Source organism: Falco peregrinus, chromosome 18 (assembly GCF_023634155.1).
Source record: "Falco peregrinus isolate bFalPer1 chromosome 18, bFalPer1.pri, whole genome shotgun sequence".
Taxonomy (NCBI): domain Eukaryota; kingdom Metazoa; phylum Chordata; class Aves; order Falconiformes; family Falconidae; genus Falco; species Falco peregrinus.
This window is the reverse complement of record NC_073738.1, coordinates 2,378,765-2,392,263: the sequence shown is the minus strand read 5'-3', so window position 1 is coordinate 2,392,263 and position 13,499 is coordinate 2,378,765. Positions and strand designations below refer to the sequence as shown.

At 53.7% G+C, this 13,499-nt stretch overlaps 1 protein-coding gene across 3 annotated transcripts in view; it reads right to left on the bottom strand.

The window, feature by feature from the left end:
* Positions 1-4,809: 4,809 nt before the first annotated feature.
* The window catches only part of CDK12 (cyclin dependent kinase 12), a 28,911-nt gene continuing 20,221 nt past the window's right edge, over positions 4,810-13,499 (bottom strand). Inside the window, exons 11-14 of one of the 3 annotated variants that reach the window (XM_055789777.1) lie at positions 13,101-13,232; positions 12,109-12,323; positions 9,863-10,321; positions 4,810-7,430 (exon numbers count right to left, since the gene is read on the bottom strand). In XM_055789777.1, coding sequence (XP_055645752.1) covers positions 6,739-7,430; positions 9,863-10,321; positions 12,109-12,323; positions 13,101-13,232 — 1,498 coding nt within the window. In that variant the 3' untranslated portion in view covers positions 4,810-6,738. Of the gene's footprint in view, positions 7,431-8,796; positions 9,263-9,862; positions 10,322-12,108; positions 12,324-13,100; positions 13,233-13,499 lie in introns of those variants that run through there. The other 2 variants (XM_005232661.4, XM_055789778.1) reach the window with 2 other exon arrangements.

The window sequence follows — 13,499 nt, the reverse complement described above, 5'->3', positions numbered from 1 at the left end:
GGCACCATCACCCACCCAGCCGGGCACCATCACCCACCCCAACTGGGCACCATCACCCACCCAGCCGGGCACCATCACCCACCCAACTGGACACCATCACCCACCCAACTGGACACCATCTCCCACCCCAAATGGACACCATCTCCCACCCAGCCGGGCACCATCACCCATCCAGCCGGGCACCATCCCCCACCCAGCCGGGCACCATCACCCATCCCAACTGGGCACCATCACCCATCCCAACTGGACACCATCACCCATCCCAACTGGGCACCATCACCCACCCAGCCGGGCACCATCACCCATCCCAGCCGGACACCATCACCCATCCCAACTGGACACCATCACCCACCCAGCCGGGCACCATCACCCATCCCAACTGGGCACCATCACTGACCCAACCGGACACCATCACCCACCCAGCCGGGCACCATCACCCATCCCAACTGGGCACCATCACCCATCCCAGCCGGGCACCATCACCCACCCAACTGGACACCATCTCCCATCCCAGCCGGGCACCATCACTCACCCAGCCAGGCACCATCACCCATCCCAACTGGGCACCATCACCCACCCAGCCGGGCACCATCACCCACCCCAACTGGACACCATCCCCCACCCAGCCGGACACCATCACCCACCCAGCCAGGCACCATCACCCATCCCAGCCGGGCACCATCACCCACCCAGCCGGGCACCATCACCCATCCCAACTGGGCACCATCACCCATCCCAACTGGACACCATCACCCATCCCAACTGGGCACCATCACCCACCCAGCCGGGCACCATCACCCATCTCAACTGGACACCATCACCCACCAGCTGGACACCATCACCCCCCCAGCCGGACACCATCACCCACCCAACTGGGCACCATCACCCACCCAGCCGGGCACCATCACCCATCCCAGCCGGGCACCATCACCCACCCAACTGGACACCATCACCCATCCCAGCCGGGCACCATCACCCACCCAGCCGGGCACCATCACCCACCCCAACTGGGCACCATAACCCACCCAGCCGGGCACCATCACCCACCCAACTGGACACCATCACCCACCCAACTGGACACCATCTCCCACCCCAAATGGACACCATCTCCCACCCAGCCGGGCACCATCACCCATCCCAGCCGGGCACCATCACCCACCCAGCCAGGCACCATCACCCATCCCAACTGGGCACCATCACCCACCCAGCCGGGCACCATCACCCACCCAACTGGACACCATCACCCATCCCAGCCGGACACCATCACCCACCCAGCCGGGCACCATCACCCATCCAGCCGGGCACCATCACCCATCCCAACTGGGCACCATCACCCATCCCAGCCGGACACCATCACCCATCCCAGCCGGGCACCATCACCCACCCAGCCGGGCACCATCACCCACCCCAACTGGGCACCATCACCCACCCAGCCGGGCACCATCACCCACCCAACTGGACACCATCACCCACCCAACTGGACACCATCTCCCACCCCAAATGGACACCATCTCCCACCCAGCCGGGCACCATCACCCATCCAGCCGGGCACCATCCCCCACCCAGCCGGGCACCATCACCCATCCCAACTGGGCACCATCACCCATCCCAACTGGACACCATCACCCATCCCAACTGGGCACCATCACCCACCCAGCCGGGCACCATCACCCATCCCAGCCGGACACCATCACCCATCCCAACTGGACACCATCACCCACCCAGCCGGGCACCATCACCCATCCCAACTGGGCACCATCACTGACCCAACCGGACACCATCACCCACCCAGCCGGGCACCATCACCCATCCCAACTGGGCACCATCACCCATCCCAGCCGGGCACCATCACCCACCCAACTGGACACCATCTCCCATCCCAGCCGGGCACCATCACTCACCCAGCCAGGCACCATCACCCATCCCAACTGGGCACCATCACCCACCCAGCCGGGCACCATCACCCACCCCAACTGGACACCATCCCCCACCCAGCCGGACACCATCACCCACCCAGCCAGGCACCATCACCCATCCCAGCCGGGCACCATCACCCACCCAGCCGGGCACCATCACCCATCCCAACTGGGCACCATCACCCATCCCAACTGGACACCATCACCCATCCCAACTGGGCACCATCACCCACCCAGCCGGGCACCATCACCCATCTCAACTGGACACCATCACCCACCAGCTGGACACCATCACCCCCCCAGCCGGACACCATCACCCACCCAACTGGGCACCATCACCCACCCAGCCGGGCACCATCACCCATCCCAGCCGGGCACCATCACCCACCCAACTGGACACCATCACCCATCCCAGCCGGGCACCATCACCCACCCAGCCGGGCACCATCACCCACCCCAACTGGGCACCATAACCCACCCAGCCGGGCACCATCACCCACCCAACTGGACACCATCACCCACCCAACTGGACACCATCTCCCACCCCAAATGGACACCATCTCCCACCCAGCCGGGCACCATCACCCATCCCAGCCGGGCACCATCACCCACCCAGCCAGGCACCATCACCCATCCCAACTGGGCACCATCACCCACCCAGCCGGGCACCATCACCCACCCAACTGGACACCATCACCCATCCCAGCCGGACACCATCACCCACCCAGCCGGGCACCATCACCCATCCAGCCGGGCACCATCACCCATCCCAACTGGGCACCATCACCCATCCCAGCCGGACACCATCACCCATCCCAGCCGGGCACCATCACCCACCCAACTGGACACCATCACCCATCCCAACTGGGCACCATCACCCATCCCAGCCGGACACCATCACCCATCCCAGCCGGGCACCATCACCCATCCCAGCCGGACACCATCACCCACCCAACTGGACACCATCACCCATCCCAGCCGGGCACCATCTCCCACCCAGCCAGGCACCATCACCCATCCCAACTGGGCACCATCACCCACCCAGCCGGGCACCATCACCCATCCCAACTGGCCACCATCACCCATCCCAGCCGGGCACCATCTCCCACCCAGCCAGGCACCATCACCCATCCCAACTGGGCACCATCACCCACCCAGCCGGGCACCATCACCCATCCCAACTGGGCACCATCACCCACCCCAACTGGACACCATCACCCACCCAGCCGGGCACCATCCCCCACCCAGCCGGGTGACACCCCAGGGGCTGACCACTGGACCCTGCTCTCAATTAGCAGAGTCATATTGGGGGTGTGTGTGTGTTTAGAGGGGCTGCAGCCTCGCGGGGCTGAGGGCTGGCGATGCCAAGTCCCGGCCACGCTCGCCGGTCCCACATCAAGCTCCCACCGGCACCAGAAGGGGGGAAAAAAGGCTTTTTTTATAGGAAAAACCATTCCCGTGTAATTTGCAAATTTACAGCAAGCAACATGATAATTCAGTGCACCGGAGCAAAAGGCGATACAGTAACAGGAAATATTTAATTTTTCCAATCTCCACTTTTTTCCATTTTTATAAACCGAAAAGGAAAAAAAAAAAAAAAAAAAAAAAAAAAAGAATTTTAATATATTACAAAATATCTGTACAGAGACAAAGGTACAACCAAAAAAAGGCGCGCTCAGTCTCAAAATGAAACTCAGGAGAGGTACAGTAAGAGTCTTACCAGACGCTTCTCTGCTGGGTAACTGGCTACAGCGTGTTCGACATTGGCATTAAACCCAAAAATGATGCGCGTGGAGGAAGGAAGGAGGGGCGAATCGCCATCTCATGACTTGTCTGTAACCTGCACCACGTTTAAATCCTTTTAAACCCACACATCCACCCCCCCCACCCCCCCCCCATCGCCACCCCCTCCCAGTAAATCCTTTTGTCTTCTTTGTACGGAGACCCTTTAAAAAAAAAAAAAAAAAAAAAGAAAAAAAGAAAGAAAGAAAAAAAAAAAAAAAGATGAAAAGAAAGAAAGAAAAAAAAAAAAAAGATGAAAAGAAAGAAAGAGGTGCTGCGAGGGTTGGGGAGGATGCGAGCAGCCCCCCAGCCTTGTGACCAGGGGCCAGGCTGCCCCCCCCCCCCCCCCGCGTTGCCCCTGCAGGAATTGAAAAGCTCTTACTGGGCCCAGTTAAGAAAAGCCACTGGAAACGGAGCAACCGGTCCCTGCCAGTGCTACAGCTCTGCCCCAACCTCCCCGGGGCGGCTCGGGCAAGGGGACGGTGACAACCACCTTCTGCAGGAGCCCGTGGCCAGCCCCCCCCCCCCCCCCCCCCCTCGGGGACAGATGGCAGATGCCACCCCTGAGCAAGGGACAGGAGCCTGGGATGTCTGTCCCTTGCCCGAGGTGGCCCAAAGGGCCAGGAGCCCCCCCCTCCCCGCCCCCCTCCGAGGTCCTCAGCACCTTTCCACAGCCCTTGGTGCAAGAAGAACGGGGAGAAGCGTCCCCCCGGAGCCGTGGGGCTGGGGGGGGGGGGGGGGGAGGGGACACGGGGACAGGGTGGCACCACCGCCACCCCAAGCTGCACCCACCGGTGGGACCCCAGCGCTGGGTGGGGGGTGCAGCCTGCGAGGGGGTCAGGTTTGCGGTGCCGGTGGAAGGAGCGCTCGCTCCTCGGCAGGATTTTCCTGGGGTTTTGCCAATTTGGAAAGACAATAAATAGGCATCGGCTTCCTAAGAGGATTCAGCGCTGGAACACGACTTTTCCTTCCAAATTGGATGGGCTCGGGAAGAAAAGCCAGAACAACAACAACAACAAAAGCTGCACCACCGAGCAGAGCTGGCAGCCGCATGGTGGAAAGGAAAAAATAAAAATAATTAAAAAAAATTACAACACCCCCCCCCCCCCCATTCCTCAAGAGGTGACCGGTTTATTTAGTGCACTCTGCATCTTACAGAACTTTTTTTTTCCTGCACATCAGGCATGAACTAGCAATTAAAAAAGAACCAAACCAAAACAAAACCAGAACTCAAAAAATACCCTAAAACCAAACAAATTTACACTTGGAATTTTGCAAACGGTGTCGCTCCTCGGTGCTGACTCAACACTACGAGAGCCCCCGGACCCTGCTCACGCAGGGGCCTTGCCCATCACCGTGTGTATATATATATATATATTTTTTTTTTAATTTATTTTCTCTCCCCTCCTTCCTCCCACGGCAAAGCTGCGGGGTGCAGCCGTGGGTCTGGCTGTGTAAGGCAGGTTTTTTTTTCCCCAGTTAGAGAAGCACCACCTCTTCAGGTGCATTTTTTTTTTTCTTTTTCATTTATCTCTCTGTATAAAAAGAAATGAAATCAAATCCTGTTAGTAGCAAGAAGGTCTCTCTGCCCTCCCAACCCCCTCCCCCCCCAATTCCCACCCGTTTAACGCTTCAGAACACTGTCGTCTCTAAAAATAAAAAGAACCACCATATGTTTTCCATAGGAAAGCCCTACTCAGGAAAAAAAAAAAAAAAAAAAAAAGCTCATAAATATGTACCTTTGTTTTATTCATCTCTTTTTTTTTTTGAAGTCTCATTGAAACGGACAACACCGCAACGTTCTGCGGGAGGAGAAAATGAATTGGAAATACTTCCTCGACAACAACAAAAATATATATGCTTATAGAAATGATACATTTAACACCTGGGAAGCCTCCAAGTACTGAGATGCTGCTGGAGGAGCCCGTCCGACCCCCAGCGGGACATACACCCCCAGCCCAGAAGGATGCCGGCTCCAAAAGACACTCCTCCCTGGTGGCAATTCCCCACCAAAAGGAATTTTTTTTCCTTTTTTTTTTTTTTTTTTTAATTCCTAAAGTGTTTTGGAAGTTACGAATTACAAAGAAATACTTATTTTTTTTTTTAAAGTGAGGTGTTCTCTTCGGCTCTTAAAGAAAGGAGAGAAAAAAAAAAAAAAAAAAAAAAAAAAAAAAAAAAGACCATTCCCACCGCAAAGTTCTGGCAGGAGAGGTACAAAACCCAAAGAGACCCTTCACAAAAGCCAATTTCCCGAAGCGGCTGAGCAAGGATCAGGATCTGGCCCCGTAGCAGCCCCAGCACCCTGCAGAGCCCGAGGAGAGGGACGGCCAGATACTTTATGGAACTAAAACAATGTTGGATAAATTGAGTAACAAGCCTCCACAGCCAGGATAACCGATCCAGGTGCCTCTGCATCAAAATATTCCCTTTTTTCATTTTTTTTTTTTTCCTTCTCCTTTTTTTCTTTTTTAATTTATGGGAATTGGGAAAGAAAGCCAAAAAAAAAAAAAAAAAAAGCTTTGGGAATTACTCTCCCCCAGCCCTACCTGAACACTGGTCCACACTTCCCCCAGCGAGAAGCACCGGTGCCCAGCTTAACATTTTTTATTTTTTTATTTATTTTTTTTTAATATATTTCCCTCTTCCCACATGGTTGGGTTTGTTTCATTCCTATTTTTAAATGATTCCCCCCCTCTCCGCTGGCTCAGGGCAGAAAGCTCACCGCTGTTTGCGGTGGGTTTTGGTGGTGTGTGGGGTGGGTATTTTTTTGTTTGTTTGTTTGTTTTTGTTTTGTTTGTTTTGCCACTAACCAAGCGCGAGAGGTTTTGGGCCAGCGAGCCCCCCAAGTGGGGAACCCTACAGCAAGTCCCGGGGTGCCCGCCAGCAGCCTAGCAAGGAATACAAGGGGGAGCTTTGCAGCAGCTGAAATGCGGACGAAACCTTGCTCTGGCAAAAAAAAAAAAAAAAAAAAAAAAAAATTTAAAATAAAATAAAGAATCATGTCGCTAAAGGTGGAGAGGGGAGGGCGAAGGCGCAGCGCTCAGTAAGGAACCCCCCTGCCCCGTCCCCCCCGCGGAGGCACTCTGCCGGGCCCACGGTACGCCTTCCCGTAAGAAGAAGTCGCCTGGGTTGGGGCACCCCAGCTGTGACCTGTTCCTGCCCCACTGGAACCGGCCGTCCCCGGTCCCAATTCGTTGTAATTTTGAATTTTGGCCTCTGGATGTACCAGCGTGTTGTTGCTCCCCTCGGCTTTCGTAAAAGATTGCCCAACCGAGTGTACGGTGACGGGGACCCTGGCGAAGCGGAGGTCCTGGTCCCCTGGAAACTGGACAGATCCTGTGCCCTGGTAATTGCTCGTCTCCCCAAGGTGGCTCATGGAGCCCAAGAAGGTCCTGCTTTTCCCCAGAGGCTGGGCAGAAGGTTCTAGTAGCGTCTGGCTCGAATTCAGCTCCTCGGCACCGAATCCCCCCTCCGAGCCCTCGGCGCTGTAAGTCCTGGAGGAGTGGGACCTGCCGTAGTCCGTGGCTCTTGGGGCTTGGTGGTCGTGGGGCGTGTGGCCGAGGGGCTCCGTGTCTTGCTGGGAAAAGAGCTGCAGCAGTGCAGCCGTCACGGCCGGGTTCAACTCTTGGGCTGCGCCGGAGAGATCTGCGCCTTCAGCCAGAGGCGGCGGTGGCGGTGGTCCGGGGGGCTCAGGGGGTCTCTTCTCTGGTGGGAGAATGCGAGGAGGACATGCTGTGGAAGGGTTACTTCTTTTAAACACCATCTTAAATATCACGCCAACAGATATAAATACATTTAGCCAAAAATCCAAACAAACAAACAAACAAAAAAAAAAACCAACCAAAAAAAACCCCCAACAAAACCCCCCAACCAAACAGCCTACCGAGAGTCTGCTCTCTCGGATGCGCCGGAAAAAAGAGGCGAAGGGTTTTAAAAGCTGGAATTCACTGCAAGATCAACGCACACCTTCATTAACGCGTCCCCCCGTACTCCCCCCCGTCCCCCACTTGTCACCGACAGCTTCCCCCTGACACATGGGCACCGGTGGAGGGGATTCCTGCTCTGGGATCAAAGGCTAACGCCGAGCGGGAGACAGATGTGGAGCCACCCGACACAGATGTGGAGCCACACGACGGCACCGTTCCCCAGACGCGGCATCTCCCACCGCAGAGGGACACCGTGCCGTGCCGCTCCGGTACCCGGCTCGCTGCCAGCCAGGGAGCTGCACGCTGATGGAGCATGGCCCTGATGTACTGGTTTACCAAAAAAAACCCCAAACCCCACCAAACAATATAAAACCACCACACGAAACCCCACAAAATCAACCCCCAACCCCAAATCCGTATGTCCCAGCTCCTGCCTGCACCCACGACGGGCTGAAGGGACTGGGGACACCCCGTCGTGTCCCCCCCTCTGCTTCTTACCAGAGCCAGCCCCCCGCTTTGCCTGGGGTTTGATCCTTTTTTTTTGGTTTGGTTTTTTTTTTTTTTTTCTTTTTTCTTTTTTTTACAAAGTATGTTGCCAACACACAAAGTCCAAAGCAATCTCAACCCACCAGTATTTGTGGGCAACACAGGGGAGCATGAGAAAATCCTTTTGCCCCCCTCCCCCCCCCCCCCCCCCTCACCACCGCTCCCTTCTCCCCCCAGCCCAAGACCTTGTGCCTACAAGGCTTTCAGTTTCAAAAAGGACCCCTCCAAACAAGAACAAAAGCTCCCTTTGCCCCCGCCCCCCCCCATCACCACGCTCTTACGACTTTGTCTTATGGCTTTTGAGCCACAGCGGGAAGAACAAAGCAGCCTGGTTAGCTTGGGGGGCGGGGGGGGGGGGGGGGGGGGATGGCCCCCCACCTTGCTAAAGCAAGAAGTGACACCGCGGAGGGGAGGACGCAGCTTCCCGTAGGACATGAGCTGCTCCCGGTGCCGGACTTTGCTCACAAACCCAGTCCTGACTCCTGCAGAGCAACACAACTGAACTGACTCCAGCTCCTTCATCGGCAAAAGGATGGGGCCACACGGTAATTAAAGTTATTACTGGCGATGACGTAAGAGGCCACGAACGTCTTGGTGGAATCAGATCCTCAAATCATTTGCAAAACTGGTTATTAAAAAGGTCAAACTTTATTGTGAAAACCAGTAGTCTTCCAGGACCACCCCTCCACCCGTATCAGTAAGTCCACTTTAAAACTAGATTGTATTTAAATCCAGAAAAAAAAACCAACAATCTTCAGGTAATTTTAAAGCCAAGCTGATCTGGGGACAGCATATCATTGAAAATAATTATTAACAAAGAACAATGTTATTGAATTGAATCTGCTCTATAATAACCTAGTTATCTTCCAGTACTAGGGCAAAAATAAAGAAAAAAAATAAGGAGGAAAAAAAAAAAAAAAAGCACGATCACAACTGGCTCGTGGTGGGCGGGTGTGTTGAAGGCACGAGAACACAGCACGTTCAGCTACATTGCGGAGGAGTTGTGTATCGGGCCAAAAGAGGCTCCCTGGAGAGTCTGAGACATACTCAGGAGGCGCTTCTAGAATTTGGTGAGGTCGTCACAGGATGTTGCTAATAATTCAAGAAATCAACAGAAACAAAAAGACATGGAGACATTTACACTCACCTTGGGAAAGGAAATCCAAGAGTTCACCGACACAAGCGGGTTTTTGTTGTTTTTTTGTTTGTTTGTTTTTTTTAAAAACATGCCTCTGGCTCGCTCTACGAGCCATTCGGCTCAACTTCCGAAGTCACTGAATTTCAGGACCTCGTAAAACTACGGATAACCAGGCACACCGGAGCTGGATGCACAAGTTTGATACGTACACAACTGCCACTACCCCTCCCTTCCAGCACTCTCTCCAGTATTTCAGTCCTCACGTTCTTTAAAATCATCTCTGCACATTTATTTTTATTTGCTTGGGGTTTGGGGTGTTTGGTTGTTTTTTTTTTTGGTTGTTGCTGGGTTGTGGGTTTGGATTTTTTTTTTTTTTTTAAAAGAGGGCAGGAAGGGAACAGTGAAAGAGAAAGTTGGGATAAACAGTAAGATGGGAAAATCCGCAGAGATTCGATGTCCTGATATGGACTTCTAGGCCCTCAGAGGGAATATTTCGATTGTTCGAACAAGTGCACGGCATCCAAGATGCACAAGCCACGGTCGTGATTATTTACCTGTACTTTCCTCCGGATGCATTGTCGGGGTTTTCCTTGGCCCCCGTTGCTCACTGCTCTTCTCCCCGTTGCTCTCCTCCAGCGCGATAACAGGTTCCTGGCTCTTCATCAGCTGACTCAGCAGAACGGCCAGCACGTTCTGCATATCTCCCTGAGCACTGGCTGTTTCTGGAGTCGCCTGCTCCTCCGGTAGCTGGGCCTCCGCGGGTGGCTCTTCTATGGCTTCCTCTGCCGCCGCTGCCGCCGCCGCTGCCTGAGACTCGTGCTGCTGAGTCGTGGCTTCTGTCAGAGCGTTGATGGACTGGTTGAGAGCCTCCAGCTGCTGCTGCATCTCTGGGTTAGAGTGTACGTTCAACAGCTGGGCCATCTGTGGGACACTCAGATCAGTCTGGCTCTGCAGCAAGTTCAGTAAAACAGCGAGTTCGCTCTGGTTCAGCTGCTGGGTGATGTCTCCAAGGCCTGCAGGAAACACAAGCAGCGTCACAGGAAGGTTAGGCAGAGCTCCGTCACATCGGTTTGTCATCATGACACCGCACGCCCCAACGAACATCTCTTCTTCACATCTCTGGGGACCAGGGGAAGGCAAGGGGGCTCCAGGAGGAAGATTCCGGGAGAGTTTTCTCCAGTTTCCAGCATCTTGCCCCCTCCAGACTGCGATCTGCTCTGAACAGCACTGCAGCAGCACCCCGTGGTACTGCGCACACACTGCACTCGCCCAAGGCTACAGCTGGGTACCGCTCCGCTCCGCGCCCCCTCAAATCCACCAACATCACTACACACACAGCTGCTTCTTCAAATCACTGAGCCAAACCTCCCGTTCCTCGGATGGCCAACCCCGGGCACCCCAGGAATCAGGCTGGGGAGACCCAAGGACACCACCAGTTATGGCAGCGAGTCTTGAGGATGGGTGATGGAGATAGAAATCCTCAGCCCGTTCCAGCAGCCGTCAGAGCAGCAGGTCTGACAGCAGCTCAGCCCCTCCCGAGGTCTCTGCAGATCAAAAGTTCTCCCTCCCCCACTGGCAAGCAGGTTTCCCCCACTGGCAAGCAGGTTTCCCGGGATGGAGCTAAGCTGCTGTTTGGGATGGATGAAGGGTGTGTTCCACTGACGCAGCAAAAGAAATTAGGTCAAGCAGAAGGCAATTCCTCGCTGAAAGCTGGCCTGGGCTCACCGGGGACTCTGCGCTGACCTGCAAGTATCCAGGTTAATCTAAATACAGCCCTCGAGTGGCACCACGCTGGAGCAGAGCCTCCCGAGTGACAAGTGACAAGGGTGCCCCTTCACCCTACCACTGACCTTGCAAGTCAAACAGTTGGGGAAAAAGGGCGAAAAGGTTTCGGTTTAGAAGCTTAATTTTCAATTCCTCTTGCTGGTAGGCAACTAAGAACGCGACACTCACTTTTCTCAGCTGTTTGTTAAGCCAACCACCACCTTTTCTCCGTCTGCCATGTTTCACTGAACACATAGATTGTACATTCCCTGGAGCAAGAACCGTCTTCCTTGTAACTTGTCAGTACAACATTTGACACAAAGGAAGCTTTAGCTCCTATCTGCGTTGGTATAAGGCCTCTACAGAACAATCAGCGTGGCCTGGGCAGCTTTGTGGATCCCTGCATTCCCAGGAATCAAAATACCTCCCCTCCAACTATTTTCTACACGCAGGAAGGTTGGTCACAGTTTTGGAAATAGCGCACAGGTCCTGGTCCCACGAATCTTTATGACCAAGGGAACTTTTCTGCAACAAGCTAAGTGCAATAATGTACACTTTTGCCCATGAGCCTCTAGCCTGTTACATCCCATGCCTGATCTGTACAGAATTTTATCAACCAGATCAAACTCCAGTTCATCTGCATGCCCTGGCTGTACCTTTCAGTCTATTTTCTGTTACTTCACTGGCTTAAGCGACTCAACGGCTCCTTTCACCATTCTCTGCAAGAGCATGTTTCAGAACCAATAATATAACTCATGGAACAGATTCACAGTCATCTCATCAGCGAGTGACTTCTGAAGACCAGCCAGAACGCTCTGCAGCCAATAGTTTTCACAGCAGAGGGGGGAAAAAAAAAATCCCTCAAAAAGGAAAAAAAAAAATAAAATAAAGTCAGGCTAGAAAGAGTGCCCTTTCTGTAAAAATAAGAGGTGAAAGAACCAGACTGGCTTGAAAATAGACATAAACCTCCCACACCCAGACCAGAGAGAGGTAACACATCAGGAAGAGCCTTTTACAGACCAAGCAGGGCACTGACCTACTGCATCTCCAGTGCCAGACTCTGTTTTGAGCTGGGCAGGCTGTGGGTGCACAGGACTGCTGTTGTTTTTGACAGTGTCTGTGCTTGTAACAGAGGTAGTTTCTTTCCGAGAAACTTTTGATAACGGTGGCTCCTCCACTGCGATCCCGCTTTGCCGCTGCCGTCGGCGTTTCTTGCTCCACAGCTCGTGGCAATCCTGCCAGTGGGGAAGGCTGGAAGAGAAGAACACTCAGTAGTTAAGAAACAAGGCAAGAAAACCGATTTAATCCTCAAAGACCACAGGAAGTTATTAGAATAAGAGAAGCACAGATATTTCTCTGACTGCAACCATATTGTTAAACCAAGAAGGGGCAAGTCCTAGATTGGGAAAGGCAGCATAATTGCATGTGAATAATTTAATTTGCACTGGGATCAGACCCCTGAACGGACTGGGTTTGCTACAATGCACACAAGCCTCGAGTCTGCTGAGCCTGGAGAGCGTGGTGGCCCTAAGAAAGCAGAGCTGCCTTCAGTAACACTGCTGGAAACTCGAATCTCAAAAGCTACTGCCACACTCGCACGCAAAGCAGCCAGAGCAGAGTTTCGCAATCCGCTTGATTGGAGCGGGAGAGAAGAGCTGCAGTGTGACACTGCTCAACAGCCACTCTTCTAGTCAATTAACAAGCAGCATAAATGAGGCCTGGCCAGTTCTCCACGGCACAGAGGACAAGGATATGCCACGTGCTACTCTCGTGTGCCTTGAGTTTTAAAACACCTTACAGGCTGGTTTTATAAAGCTCACTTTAATGCTTGTTATCAGGCAGAAAACACCAGCACAGGAAAAGCTATTTGCTCAGCCGTATGACCAAATACAAGGGCAGGGTGTGAGAAAAGAACCCAGAAATCTTAATTCTGACCAAAAAAAACCCCCAAGGCCAAGCCAGTGGCTCCTTCCCAAAGCTCATTAGCGAAGAGCCCACTTGCAGTGGTGGATGCCAGCTGGAACTTACTCTGGAGGTGCCATTTTGCTGAGGTCAACATCCTTAAGGAAGTCACTCTGCAGGGCCTGTTCTGCTGTGCAGCGCTTGCCGGGGTCTAGCGTCAGCATGTGGTCCAGCAGGTCGAGAGCAGATGAAGGAATGCTGCGCAGAGAGTTGGAAACATGGCTGAGTTAAGGGGCTGTTCTGAACAGGGGGAGAAACCCGTTCCCGGAGAGACACCTCCAGCCTAAGAGAAATCCACGCAGTCAAAATGTATTACTACGTGACCCAGCAGCTCCGACACCAACAGAACGGGCAACAGATATGCAAGATTTTCAGTCTAATTGTTGCCATTTACGAGAAGCAACTCTAGTACAAATCCCACAGGATTATCAGGCGGTTATAGTCTCCCCTCAGAGAGCACGTCTC